We start from the raw sequence: 14,740 nt of genomic DNA, 5'->3' as shown, positions 1-14,740 counted from the left end.
GGATTGCATGGGAGACTGTCCCTGGGGTAAGAACAGAAAAGATGAAGGGGTGGCTGGAGTAAGAGGTTTGCTTGAGTGATTGGCGCTTGGGAGGCATGAGTCCTTGTGACAAGGAATAAAATCGACGGGGTGAGGATAGGGGAGGCCATCTGGAATGGGAAATTCCACACAAGAAGGGGTGTCAGTAACAGTATTACTCAGTCCTTTTTTTTCCTTCACTGTTCTTTGCTTCTGCATCAGTCTCTAGCCTGTGATAGTCATTTAACTACTAAGTTGTAAGGATTCAATCCTTTTTTTTTTTTGTTTACTGCACCCAAACATGATCATAATGCATCCATGACTTGCATGTCACTGTAATCCTGTCATTTGGAAGGTAGAGCTTTAGAATTCAAAGATAACTTGGCTACATGAGTTTGAGGTCAGCTTGGTCTACATAGCAAGCTGCAGGTCATCCAGAGATCTTGTCTAAAAACCAAGAAAAAGAATGTTACTAAAACACCGGATGCTCATTGGAACCCTCCAGGCACGTGCCCCAGGCCAAGGTTCACAGTGCCAGCAGCAGTCACCAGCCCGACGCCTTCTGACCCGGAAGGAACACTTCCGAGCCCCGCCTCCTAAGAGCCGCAGGGGAGGACTCTGTTAAGCTTCGAGAGGCTCGCGGAGTTTCCTGGCATCAACACGGAAGTAACATCTAGCCGGAAGTTTTAGGGCTCGCCTTGGGAGGGGTGGGGGCGGGGAGCCGCAGGCCGACTGCGGGCAGAATGGCGGCTCAAATTCCAATCGTGGCTGCTACCTCTACTCCCACCGTAGCTAGGAACAGCAAGAAGAGGCCGGCTAGCCCTTCTCACAACAGCAGCGGAGGGGGATATGGTGCTAGTAAGAAGAAAAAACTGTCGGCCTCCGGCTTTGCTCAGGTAGTGTCCGCACCGGCTGGGAACAAGAACGCATGCGCAGGCCCGAGAGGCGCCGAGAACGCTTGCGCAGGGAGGGCGGAAGCTGAGGCGCGTGCGCACTGCCAGTATTGACGGGGGTTCGGGGGAGGTTTCTGTAGTCTCCGAGGCACATCCTAATTTTTGCTGGAAGTTGGTATATTTGAGTCATAGGTTGGACCTGTGGTTTTGATCAAAAGGCCATCCGCGTCATATAGTAATGTAGGAGGTTGTAATCGGTTTAGCAGGAACGCCTAGTTCCGTCAGAACTTGTTTTCTGTATCTTTCTGCATGAGAAGTTCGCGGGTCACCCACAGCGCATCTCGCAGACACCCTGTGGGAGTCTGAGGGGTCTTCCCAGTGTACAGCATGGAGCGGTACAAAGATGGCTGATACCAGTGGGTTCCTTCGTTCCCCTTACATGTGCTAAATATGGATGTTAAAAGACTGATGATGTACGTACGCCCTTAATCCCAGTACTTGCAAGGTAACTCTGTGCAAGTTCAAGGCCAGTCTGATCTACAGAACCAGCTCCAGAACACCAAGGCTACAAAGAGAAACCTTGTCTCGATAAACAAACAAGCAGACAAATTAAGAGGTTGAGGTCAATGACAAAAGTGCTGTCAGAGACCAGCAGTGGCTTGGTTATGTTCTTGGATTTAGAAGGTGGTTATGGCCCTCAGTTTGTGTGGTGCATTTGCCCAGGGACTCTGTTGGTAATTGGTATTCCTTTTAGCATATTAAGTTACTATACTTGCATGCAATGGAACACACAAACCGAGGCTAGTCTCCAGATAAGAGAGGTCCAGAAAATTCCTGTTGATCTTGTCCCCATGCCTCAGCCTTGCAATTCTGTCACTCTGCTCTGTCCTCCCTGCCAGAGGTAACCACTCTTCCAACATCTCTTACCTCAATTAGATTTTAACAAACACTAATGTAATTGTCTGCATCTTATAGAACAGTGGTTCTTGTTCGTTTGCCACAAGAAAAATGTAAGGCAGGCTGATCTTGAATAATCTTGGTTTAGCCCTCCTAGAACTGGATTAATGGCATGAACTACCATGCCCAGTTTCTTCTATATGTACACCTTTTTTTTTTTAGGGGGGGGTCGTTTATGTTTGGTTTCAGACTGGGGGGCAGGGGACTGAGGTGCATATTTTACATAACAAAGCAGACCTGGCCTCCAGGTTCTCCCAGCATCCCTCTGTTTCTGCCTGGCATACCTTGCCCCCTACCCTGAACTTTACAGCACAAGGGGCTGGGCTGCCCTTCTCCCAGAGGCTCTTCCCTATATAATCCAGACATTTTAGTCACATTCTTTCTTCTTCTCATCACGCACACGCCCCTTCTCTCTTTCTCTCTTCTTCCTCTACACCCACCCTTTCTCCATGGAGGCTCCCCTGGCCTCAATCCTTGGAGCCAGTGAATTTGCTCACCGGAGAGCAGCCTTTAATATAATATAATCTGGTTTAAACTGGCTCATTGCACCGGCGGCAGAGACATAACCTATCCGTTTGAAATAGGGTCTCTTTGTAGTCCTGGCTGTCCTGGAACTCACTCTGTAGACCAGCCTGGCCTCAAACTCAGAGATGGCCTCTGCCTCCCAAGTGCGGGGATTAAAGGTGTGCGCCTGGGTTGTTTGGTTTGAAACAGGACTTCGTTATGTTTCCAGAGCTGAGGCTCGAACCCAGGGCCTTGATGCTTGCTAGGCAAGCGCTCTACCACTGAGCTAAATTCCCAACCCCCATTGTATACTTTTGATTGGAGTCTTTATGAGCTGCATTCTGTGTCTTCCCCTGTCGTCTGTCCTTAATGTGATCTAATATTCACTTGTGCCCAGACCTAGTACTATAGTCACTGCCTTAAGATGAGTTTTTGGGGTTTTCTTTTTCTTTTAGGTATTTTCGTTTGTTTTTACTTTTGTTTTTTGATACAAACTCTCAACAATGTCCGTGCTGGACCTGGAACTGATGGTATGTAGACCAGGCTAGCCTCGAACTCCCAGAGATCCACCTGCCCCTGCCTCGAAGTGCTGAGATTAAAGACATGTTTTACTATGTCCTGTTCTTTGTGGACCATATTTTGTTTTGTTTGTTTGAAATAGGGCTTCCTTACTATGTAGACATTGTTGGCCTGGAAATCACAGTATAGCCCTTCCTGCCTCAGCCTCCGAATTCCTGGTATTAAAAGTATGCGGTGCCACACCTAGTCTGAGTTAACTTCTTCCCCCTCCACCCCACCCCACCCCCACATTTTTTGAGAAGAGTCTTCCTTTATAGCCCAGGCTGACTGTAAATTCACTGTGTAGCCCAGGCTGGGCTTCTTAGTCTAGGTTACTATTAGAAGTTACTGTGTTTGAGTCCTAAGGATAATAAAAACCACCGTCCTCTGAAGGCAAGGTTGTCCTGAAGTCTTAGTCCCAGTCAAGAGGGCTGCTGTTGGCAGAAACCATTCGTTTGGATTCCACCTTTCAACAGAAGTGGGTGGGGCCCCTGGGCCTCGCTGCCTCCAGTGTGTTAGAGCAAAGCCTGTTTCTCTACCCTGGAACTTATACCATCTCCTTCAGTAATGTGAAGAGGGCATAGCCCTTAGCTCTAGGCAATACTTCCTCATTTCTCCATGGGGCCTTTCATGTCCCCGGGGCTGGAGATTTCCACCTCATGAAGTCGCTCAGTGTTGATGGTCCTTTCACGTGTGGAAAGAGTAGATCATCTTATATCCTATTTTACTGCAGCAAAGTATCACAGACATGACTTTTTCCTCTGACTAAAGGCCTCCCTGTTATCCTGACTCACCACTGACACCAGAGTCTCACAGAGACTGTGAATGAAAGGAACAAGGGTGGAGTAGCATGGGAGAGGAGTTGAGGAGGAAAGGCGAGCTGAAACCTGTATGACCTCTCTGGGGTTTGTCTGACTAGAGATGGCATAGAAGCCTCCACTGTTAGAGAAACAGTAGCTTCTCTGTGATACAACAAGTGCCCCACCATCGGCCAATTCTCAAACCTGCATTCCCTTCTCCACTCTCACGTAGGCTGCTGCTGGAGCAGCAACCTTCTGATCACTCTTAAAACCCCCATTACTGTCAGCAGAAGCACTTGCTTTGGTGGCCTGGCCTCTCCTTGCTAGAACATTGTGACTGCCAGGTCCACACTGACTTGGTACAGTGCCTGCTCCTCACAGGATCCTCTGGGGACTGTCCTCCTGCCCACACCTTGCATTGTCCTGGAGGATGGAGCGCAGAGTTGGCCACACACTGTCCACAGTACTCTTGCCACACACAGTTGGAGGCCTGGTTTCTTTCCTTTTAGCATCCCTTTGCTTTCCTGGCAGTTCATCCTGTTTGTACCAAATGACCTCTTTCCTCCTAGCACTGGCCGGTCTCCTGAGAGCCTCTAGTTGCTTTTTAATTAGCAGCTTCTTTTCTTCTTTTGCCCTGGATCACAGCCTCTTAAAACAGAGATTTCAGGGTCAGTGAGACGGCACACTGAGTAGAGGTAGTAATTCAGTAATACATGTGCAACAGGCATACGTCCACAAATACAGAAAAAGAAATGCAAGCTAGATTTCAGTGAGAATTTCTTAAGACTTAAGGTTCTGCATAATACTGGGAAGACTGGAGTGACTGAGGATGACAGAGAGCTGTGTACACTGAGGAGTGGTGCGAACAGAGCACAGCAGAGGAGTCCAGGCCCGGGCAGACCCTGGAGAGGAGTCTGGGAAGTTGTTTGGGGAGAGACTTTCTAAGAACTATTGTGACAATGAATAGCCCTGTCCTCCGTTTTCTGTTCCTGTCACAGATCCCATGGAGAGGGTGCACATAAACACACACACACACACACACACATCATATAAAATTAAATATGCACTTTCTCAGGAATCCAGTCACTTTACTCCTACGTACATACTCAACAGAAATGGAAACATGACGATTACTGTGGTTTGCTTTCTCTGGGGGTTGATCTGTTTGAGACAGGACCTCCCTAGATAGCTTATATATCAGACTTGTTGTGTAGACCAGGCTGGCCTCAAGCACACAGAGATTTGCCTGCCTCTGCCTCCCAAATGCTGAGATCAAAGGCATGCAGCACCATGTCTGCACTGGTTTGACTTCTGTCTGTGATCAACACTGGTGTTGACAGAAGTGACTCGTAGGAAAGCATTTCTGCTTTCACTTACAGGTCCCAGTCCATCCTGAGAGAAGTCAAGTCAGGAGCTTAATGTGCAGGATTGCTGCTTCCCAGCCGGCTGTCCCTCTGGCTTGCTCTGCAGCTTTTTATGTAGCCCCGGCCTGCCTGCTTAGGTTCAGTGCTGCAGAACTCACGGGACACTAGTTTCCCATCAGTCACTCATCATGAGACAATCTTCATTGTCATTTTCTCATTTCCAGGTGATGTGTATCAAGTTGACAATAGAAACTAGCCAACAGCTTTCTTTATTTCCATGTGTATGGCTGCATGTGTGCTCGTGCGTGCATGCATGTGTGTGCTCAGGCATGCATGCAGAGCAGCTCTATTTATAATTGAAAATAAACAAGTGCTCAGCAGAAAATGGATAAATAGGTCTTAATACATCCATGTAATAAATTTTAGTCTGCTGAGAAATAGGAAAATTGATGAACTACTAAGGCGTGTGAGGATGTCAAAGCTTCATTCTGATGTAAAGAGGCCAGGTACAAGCCACACAGAATCAGAGTTCACTTGGAAGGAGTTCTGGAAGAGATAAAAGTGATGTAAAAGAATCAGAACAGTGGTTGGCCTTGGAGCTGGAAGGGCTTGACCAGGAAGGGACAAGAGAATATTCTGGAATGGCGGCAGTGCATTGTGCCTGGAAAGGCTTGGCTTGTACCAGTGTCAATATTGAGAAACTCATGATATTTATACCTGACATGCGTTTGGCTCTGTGAAAACCGTGCCTCTGTTCCTAAAAGGTTTGTTTTGGAATTGATTTATAATCAGACAACATGTCTTACTTCTGCTGCTTTTCTCCAGGGGCTGTTAGTGTAAAGGTTTGTTTTAAAGCAGACCAGCTCACTGCATTCCAGTTGCAGCCTGCTGACCCACGTCCCTCCAGCTTCCTCTTTCTCAGAATTCCCATGTCCTGCAGTCCTCAAATTAGCTCCAGCCTGGATTTTCTGTCCAAATTAGACCCTTGAGGTCCAGACTCTTTTTTTTTTTTTTTTTGGTTCTTTTTTTCGGAGCTGGGGACCGAACCCAGGGCCTTGCGCTTCCTAGGTAAGCGCTCTACCACTGAGCTAAATCCCCAGCCCCGAGGTCCAGACTCTTAAGGCTAGCCTTTGTATTTCAAGGCATAGCCGACAAGATCGTCACAATATAAGGACTTTATATCATTTGGTGTTGTGGGATGGGTTTCTATTGAAAGGTTGTGTGTTGTGTTGCTGTAGACCCTGCCCCTCTGTTTTCTGTAAGACAGGATAGCTGTACAGTTTCACCTCCTTTGTAGCATTTGTCAGAACTAATGACCCAGCCGGAGTAGGACAGATGCCTGAGCTTGGCGCTGAGAGGCCCGGACGCGTGGGCCCTGGGATCCTGCTGGTGTCTGTAGTGGCCTCTGTTCACACAGAGTTTTCCCTGGCCTCCAGGGTAGCCTACCTACTGGAACCCTGTGCACTTGTATGTCCGTCTTCTGGAGAGCAGAAGTGGGGAACCCACTTGGCTTCAAAGACTTTTTTTCTCCCCATTTTAAGGGTGTCAGCATTGAAGCCATGAGTGAGAGTAAAATGGCATCCTCTGAGTTAAGCTCAGGGCCTGTGGAGAAAGCTGCCAAGCCTTTGCCATTTAAAGATCCCAACTTTGTGGTAAGTATATAAGGTAGTATACAAATGCAGGGTGAACAGCTGCCCTTGGCCTCTGAGCTAGCTGGGCCTGAGGTGGCTCTGGAGTACTCTCTCTCTCTCTCTCTCAGTCCCATTTGCCACCTTCTCCCTTGGACGTTGAAGATGGGAGTGGTGGGTGGAGGAGTAGAGGGAGAGGGGGTAGGGGGTGGCAGCTGGGGGAAGAGGGATGTGGGACTAGACAGGAAAGGCCCTTTGTGACCTCCCAGTGTACCAGTGTACTCTTTCAGAATTCCCCCAGAGGACAGACAGAACTTTGAGGAGGCATCTTTCCAATGATTGTTTCCCTGTGCTTTTTTTATTGGTTTTAAATAATTTTAAAAGAAGTTTGAAGTATACAACTAAACTAGAAGCACTCCTCACTAACCCTTTAAATCCCTTTGATTCATGAGGGTCCTATCAAGTAACCAGTTACAAATTATAACTTTAAAGGTTTATTTTTTTTTTTTATTGATGAGTTTTGGCAATCTATTGTAGCCAGGGTCTACAAGTATGTTAGTAGTCTTTTCCATTTCACGCTTTTAGTCTGTATGTCACAGAACGAAATTTCCAGAAGGTTTGCCATACCATGATTGAAGCTTGTTTGAGTTTTCCAGGACCACTAGTGATTATGAGGCACAGGGACACACCCTCCAAGGGAACCCTTTAGGGATGTAGTCTGGAGATTAAATCCAACTTTGCGGTAAAGTTATTTTAAAGGAAGGAGGTCATAAGTGAATTCAAGTAGATGGAACCCCGTAAAGAACTTTTCCTGTGTGCATGCTGAAAAGTAGCCATTAACTTCTGTTCCATCACCAGCAAACTTGTGGGTTTGAAGAGCCCCCAAGCTAGGTTGTTTCTGTTTGCTTGTTTATTTTAGTTTTTGGGGTGTTTGTTTGTTTGTTTGTTTGTTTTTGAGAAATGGTCTCCTGTAGCCCAGGCTGGCCTCAAACTCCCGATTCTTCTGCTTCCACCTCCTGAGTGCTGGGATTATAGGAACATCCATACCTAAAAACTATGTCCTTTTAAACAAAGATTATTAAAGTGTGGTGAGATACTTTGAAAGGTCTCAGCGGCACGGAGAGAGTTACTGATGGACTGAGAGGTGACAGCCCTAATGGGCACAGCATCACAATGTCACGACTCCCCAGGATGTCAGGACTCTCCACTGACTTGTCTCTTCTAACCCCCCTTTAATTCAAGCACTCTGGCCATGGCGGTGCAGTAGCTGGCAAGAAGAATAGAACCTGGAAGAACCTCAAACAGATCCTCGCTGCTGAAAGGGCGTTGCCATGGCAACTGAACGATCCTAACTGTGAGCTGTCTAGAGCCTTCCCTGTGTTTGTAATGCAGACGGGAACTTCCTTACAACAAGCCTACGTTATTTGCTCGTGTTTGTGTTATTTCGGGGAAACGTTCTCAGTCTGAGAGCCGTACAGTGGCACCCATCCAGGGTTACTCTCCGTGTATTCCCTTTCCACTGAGTCGGTTTGAGTCTTGTCTGTCACGGGTGTGGAGTTTTTAGTGTCGTTATTTTAAATTTCAGTCTGGAGAAGTAGGTCCTGCTGTGATAATTCTGATGTTTCTATCAGGCTTCTTGTTTTAAAAATCTACTCTTAAGTTTGTTTTCACAAACAACGTAGCCCACCTAAAGTGAGAATCGGAAGGTCTTCAGCGTGCAGGTATCAGCCACTCTCGTGCTCCTCCTACTGTAGGATGCCCTGGCCTGGGCACGAGCCATTCGATGTTCTGCTCAACCATATTGGAAACTTTAGATTCCAAGACCTCTCCACCTCCTGCCCTGCTGCGTCTTTCGTGGGGTTGACTCAGAGGGTGACAAGTTAGTCATCTGGGTGTGGACCGCCCGAGTCTGGCTATGCAGATCCAGTTAGTGGCAGTGTGGCCTTTCATCATTCCTGCCAGTTCCTCTTAGTTGGAGCCTGTGGAGTAGCCGTGGGTAGATGAGCCTGGCGTTCCTCTGTAGGAGCTTGTCTCTGGTAGCAGGGCAGGACGTAGCTGAGGCCACACTTAGCCTATGACATGAGTTTTTGAGCCGCCTCCCTTATATCTCTGGTTACTCCCCAGAGGCCCTGTAAGCAATCCCAAAGGGACATTCCAGGGCTGTCGTTTATTAGCGTAGAATAAAAGAGGGGGGTTGGGATATCTCAAAGGTTACTTGGTGATCTTTCCTCTTTTCTTTCTTCTTTTTAGACTTTAGTATTGATGCTCCTCCATCCTTTAAGCCAGCTAAGAAGTATTCTGATGTTTCTGGCCTTCTTGTGAGTATAATTGCGTCCGTCTATATCAGCATTAAATGTAAGATTTCACAGTTAGGTCTCTCTAGACAGATGGCCCTGCCTGGAGTTCATCCTGTGACCTGAGTGTCTGTGGGAGACTGGAGAGGCCATTGCTCCAGTAAGACGCAGACTTTACACCTTTCCCCCCTCTGATGGTTAACTGTATGCGACATGAATGAGCCAGCCTTTCTGTTTCTCCTCATATTACACAGTTGGTGGTAGTTTAAATAAAAACATTCTGCGCTGCTTTTACAGCTCAGTGACCTGTGTAGCCTGCCCAACACCGTAGAACAGATCTCTAAATGAGAACAAGCACAAACTTACAAACCTTCCCCAAATGAAGCAGTGTGTGTAACCAGCATATGTAAAAGAGCCCCTCTGTCCGTGTGGCACTGTGTGGATTTAGTCCTGTGTCTTCCCCTGCCTCCAGTGACCCCTTCATGCCTTAGAGGCATGAGCAGAGCTGGTGTGGGATCAAGGCAAAAGCTGACTCTCGAGCATGGAGAGCCTGCCTCCACTCTGGGTGCAGAACCTGGAGAGAAACTCTAGCTCAGCTTCATCCTTCTCCACCTCTAGTAAATTTGAAATGTGGCTTTTTCTGCTGATTACAGAAACAAGGCATACTGCGTCTAAACTTCACCCGTGTCATGTATGTGCTTTGCAGTTTAGTGAGGATAACTGTGTCACAAACTGGACAAATTAATTATATCCATTATACTTGGAGAATCGCTTATTCTGTTATCGCTTAATCTCCTCTGTCAGCTCCTGGTCCATTTCATTGTTCTGGAGTGTGCTTCTGTCTGAATTCCTATAGATACATGCGTGGGTCAAGGTGTGTGAATGTGGTGTTGAGCCTAAAGAGGTAGGCCTGGTGAATTAATGATGTTTCTTAAAGATGAGTCACATGTAGGTCGGATCTCATAGGAATGGACCTGTTTCTGCAGGAGAGGTCCTGAAAAGAGCCCTTTTTTCCCTTCTGTCTGTATATACATGCTTTTCCTGTGCTTGGCCTGTTTTTATCACATCATGTTGAAATGCAGCTAAGTGAAGCCTTCACCAGGATGTCAATATTGAGAGCTTACTAAGCCCTTTTTCTTCTTAAAAAAAAAAAATCACACACACACACACACACACACACACACACACACACACACACACACACAGAGTTTATATGTGAAAGTGTTTGGCCTGCATGTGTGTATGGGCACCATGTGTGTGCCTGGTACCCTCTGAGGACGTCCTGGAGTTGGGTGTCCTGCGGGTGCTCCCAACCATTGAGCCATCTCTCTAGCACCTTAACGCTCATTTCTTTATAAAGCATCCAGGTAATTTTTGAATAGCACCACAGTATGAACTAGAACACCGTTCCAGCTTTCTTTTTGTACAAGTTTGCATGCCTTAACTGCCATGCAGTTGTTTTTTGTTTGTTTGTTTTCCTTAGTCTGCATTTTTGTATCTGGAGTGAGTTTCTTGTAGAGAGGGTCTCGCTTTGTGCCCTTCTGACAGTCTGACTCCAGGTGCTAGCTTTCTGTGTTCACGTTTCCAGTGGCCATTAATGTAGGCAAGTTTAATCTGCCTCCCTTAGCTGTTTTCTCTGTTTCCTCTGTGTGCCTTACCTTGGTCTCCTGTCAGTCTAATTGGGCACTTTTAAACACTTTGGAACCGCTTTAGCTTACAGTGAAGCTGAGAGGCTCTTCTGAGGAAGTTCTCACAGATTCCAGATTTAGCTCATTCTGTAAACGACTATGGTGCATTTGTTCTGATTACGAACCAGTAAGGATAGCATTATTTCCACAGTTTATTTCACTTTTCTTAGTTTGAGGCCACGCAGAGCCCAGTACTAAAGCTTTGCCTCAGTGCATAGGGTGGTTTGATCCCTAGTACTGCCAACAGAGAGTGGGGAGGGAGAGGGGGGAGAGAGAAGGGGGAGGGAGAAGGGGGAAGCAGGTTAGGAACGGGAGAGAGGTGGGGGGATAAATGTCCTTTCAGTTTCCCAAATTTTCCTTGTTTTTGACAACTTTGTCTCAGGTTTCCTTGTGTTGTTTTGAGATGGGTAGTCTTTTGTGCTTCTCTAGCTAGTCTTGAATACCTCATGATTCCCCTGCCTCAGCCTCAGAAGTGCTGGGATTAAAGGCATGAGCCACCACAGCTGGCTGCTGGGCCAACTCTTTATAGGATGCGCTGCAATGGAGCTGTGTCACAGGACTTCCTCCTGAGGGTACCTGGCTCACTGGACGTTTAGATCGCTAGTTATTAAAGAGCTGAACGGCTGTCCTTACAGGCCTAATGCGTCTCGCCATTGTCTGAGTTTATATTCAGTGCTACACTGCTTGTCTGGAACATGAAGCTCTTGTGCTAATTCATCTCTTTCTGGCACATTCTTCTGTTCTAAGTTGTCATGTTTACTTATTAGGTAACATAAAATAGACTATCATTAGTTCTTGCTTTAGTTATTTTTTAAAGAAATAAAAATTTAAAGGATTTCTTGGTTTATTCTCCTTCTGGCTTTTCGTCCGTGGGTTGTGGCCTATGTCGACCTAGCAGTCTGACCCCACAGCTTTCAATAGAATGACTTCCTGAATTGTATCTGTGACTGCCGTGTGGTCATTGGTCTTTTGCTGCCTCTGGTCTGTGCTTCTCTTACTTCAGTGGTTACCTGAGGCAGGAGAGCTGCTGTGGTCCCAGTATTGTTATGTCCTGAAATGGTACTCTCTCCTTTGCCATTCTGAGCAGTTGGACTCATGGTTTATAGGCAAACATGGAAGCTAGCCCCTCGGTGTGTCCACTTCCTCCTCAACCATGGCAAGCAGTTAGTATAGTGGCTTTCACCGGTGAAGAGGCATACCATCGTTTTGAAAAATATGACTTCAAGCTGCATGTAAGATTTAAGGTATTCAGAACCTATGACGAACCTTACTGCCAAACCACTGACAGACAGTCCTCAAGAAAAGAGGGCAGAGCTAAGCAGCAACCGAGGAAACGCAGAGGAGCAGGCAGGTGTCGAGCCTCACTGAGAGCTGAACGTAAAGGAACTGTGTGTTCATACACTGGCTCACGGGCAGAAAGGACATTGACGCAGCTCCCTTAAATGACAATTTGACCCTTTCTCCTTAAGAAAAACAAAACAAAACCAAACCCTTATGACCTGGCAGTTTGCCTTTTATGTAGCTCCCTGGAGAAGTAGGATGTTCAAGGAACTTAGAAATGTTTCTGAGTGACTCTTAGGTCTGCCGCTGCAGTGTCTTCCTGCTGTCCTGTGAGCCCCCAGATGTGTGTGTAACAACCCAGATGAAGTTCTAGGGTATATCCCTGACTGGATGATACCAAACAGTGTGGCTTTTACGGTGGTGGTTTATGAAGACATGTGTACACACACTCACTGCGCAATTTCTCTGCTTGGTTCATTTAGTAAGGGCATAAATTTTAAAAGACTGGAAGGGTCCCAAGCTAACAGTGACTTTCTCAGCAGAAACAAAAGGCTTTGAGATAGAAGATGTTGGTAAAGGGTACTTTCATCCTCTATGTAATATTTTCATTTTATTCTTTAGATAACAGTATAGTTCATCTTCCTTGGGCACAGGAGGAAGGCACGGGTGTGTGTCACATCTGTATTAAACACTCTTTACAAAGCTGTGATAAGTCTTGTGGCTCCAGAGGATATGGGCACTGTAAACCATACCTGTCATCCTAAAGTTGGGACAGTGGGGTAAAGCTATTCCCTGAGTCCCTCTCAACCAGGCAGCCTGTGTTTTCCTCCAGTCTCGAGGAGCAGAATCCAGAGGAGGGTGGAATAGCCTTTGCTTATCTGGCTCAGAGATGTTACTTGACGTACTCCTTTCTATTCAGAGCACGGCATGTTGACTCCTGGGTCCAGTCTGTTCCAGCTCTTGTTGGTGAACATTTTGTCTGTGCCACAAGATCTCTGCCTTCAACATTGTTTATACAACTGCTTTCTTAGCAGTGAGGTGCGACGTGGGGTGGCACAGCCAGGAGTCTCTGCAGTGGTGGGAGTTAGAAGGCAGGGACATGTGACCACTGATAGGAAGTGTCCCAGGGGCTGCTGGGGCTGCTTCCTCTTCCTCCAGACTGCCCCTTGGTGTGGTTCTCAAGTCTGGAGGGATGGACGGGTCTTTGCTTAGTGTTCCTGGTGACAGCGAAACAGAACGGGGATGTATTTTACTTCAAGGAAAGTAGAAAAGGATTAAAGTTTGCACTTAAAATATCCCCACCAACAACTTCATGTCCTCCCCTCTTCCCATTTCTCACCCAGGCCAACTACACAGACCCTCAGAGCAAGTTGCGGTTCAGCACTGTTGAGGAATTCTCCTACATTCGCAGGCTGCCATCAGATGTGGTCACAGGTTACCTGACACTGAGGAAAGCCACAAGCATCGTCCCCTGAGTCTCGAAAATGGCGATGGGATGGGAACAGCCTCGAAAGCGGACTGCACTTGTGACTTTGTTTCATGGAAACAAACATTTCTACTGAAAGTCTGAAAATGTCAACTCTGGGCTTTGGGAAGAACGCCTGGCTTTCCTGTGAGGAGTTTTTCGTTTGTTTTCTTCCTCTCCAAGTGCGACCTTCCTAGTTGAATGAAATCATACTTCAGTTGTTGCCTTATGTAAAAATTGTTTGATAAGAACATGTAGTAAAATTATGCATTTAAATTAACCCAAGCAAGTCCCTGAATTTTGTTTGCAAGTTGTGAACTCTCCTCTAACGTTTTCAAAGAATGTGCAGTGAAGACACACAGGCCTGGGTTGTTCTGGAGCCTAACAAGCATGCTGGTCTTTCCGTGGGTCAGAAGCTTCTGTGTGTTTTCTGCTGTGCAGTTGAATGACTTTACCCATCATGGCCTGCCTGCTGGTGACTTATTTGTCTCTGCTGTATGGTGAATTGTGACATTGGCTTCCAGGGGCCAAAGGAGAGATTCAGCTCTCAAAAGGAAAAGTATTTAGCTAGGTTGAAGAAAACAGATTTTTGGAGACTTAGCCTTTAAGACCACTCATTGCTTTTGCAGGGGACCCAGGCTTGGTTCCCAGCACTCACATGGTGACCCACAGCTATCTCTAACACCAGTTCCAAGGCATCCAATACCCCCTTCTGACTTCACCAGGCGAGTACATAAATACACACAGGCAAACTCTCATATATACAAAAATAATATAATTTTTAAAAATTGTATTTTTTTCTTACGAGCACACTGATATCAAGACTGCTCTGAGGTGAGTCCTTCTGATACCTGCTGCATGTCTTCCCCATAAGAGAGAAGCTTCGAGGTGTACCTTAAAGTGACCAGAATGTTAGAGATTCCTCACCTTGCAGAGCTGGGGTGAGGAAGAGTTTCTTGCCACTGTGGTTACTTTTCATGCAGTGACCAAATGCCCATCAAAAAGGAATACATGCCCATCTCTGTGGGGACTCATGACGGCAGGAGTGGGAGGCAGCTGGCTGAACTGTATCCACCGCTATGACACAGAACAGACAAGTAAGACTGGACGGTAACACCTCGAGGCCTCCCTCCAGTGACCCACTCCCTCCAGAAAGGGTCTACCATTGCAACAACCTTCCAACCTGCCACCCACACCGGGCACCAATTGTTCCAACATATTTTACATTCAGATCACTACACCATGTCTCCCGAGTTAAAGCACGTATCCACCCAGACTTCAAATGTGCTT

The 14,740-nt window shown here is 46.7% G+C and overlaps 1 protein-coding gene across 3 annotated transcripts in view; it reads left to right on the top strand.

Moving 5' to 3' along the window:
• Nucleotides 1-14,740, top strand: part of Ino80c (INO80 complex subunit C) — a 98,948-nt gene that overhangs the window by 83,652 nt on the left and 556 nt on the right. For 2 of the 3 annotated variants that reach the window (XM_063277257.1, XM_039096736.2), the window contains 4 exons: nucleotides 6,636-6,746; nucleotides 7,965-8,076; nucleotides 8,973-9,040; nucleotides 13,329-14,740. The exon at nucleotides 13,329-14,740 is cut by the window's right edge and continues 556 nt beyond it. In XM_063277257.1, coding sequence (XP_063133327.1) covers nucleotides 6,654-6,746; nucleotides 7,965-8,076; nucleotides 8,973-9,040; nucleotides 13,329-13,460 — 405 coding nt within the window. In that variant the 5' untranslated portion in view covers nucleotides 6,636-6,653 and the 3' untranslated portion in view covers nucleotides 13,461-14,740. Of the gene's footprint in view, nucleotides 1-659; nucleotides 915-6,635; nucleotides 6,747-7,964; nucleotides 8,077-8,972; nucleotides 9,041-13,328 lie in introns of those variants that run through there. The other variant, NM_001017446.1, reaches the window with a different exon arrangement.

This window comes from Rattus norvegicus, chromosome 18, assembly GCF_036323735.1.
Source record: "Rattus norvegicus strain BN/NHsdMcwi chromosome 18, GRCr8, whole genome shotgun sequence".
Taxonomy (NCBI): Eukaryota; Metazoa; Chordata; class Mammalia; order Rodentia; family Muridae; genus Rattus; species Rattus norvegicus.
Note: the sequence above shows the minus strand (reverse complement) of the source record. Positions and strands in the feature narration are given on the sequence as shown.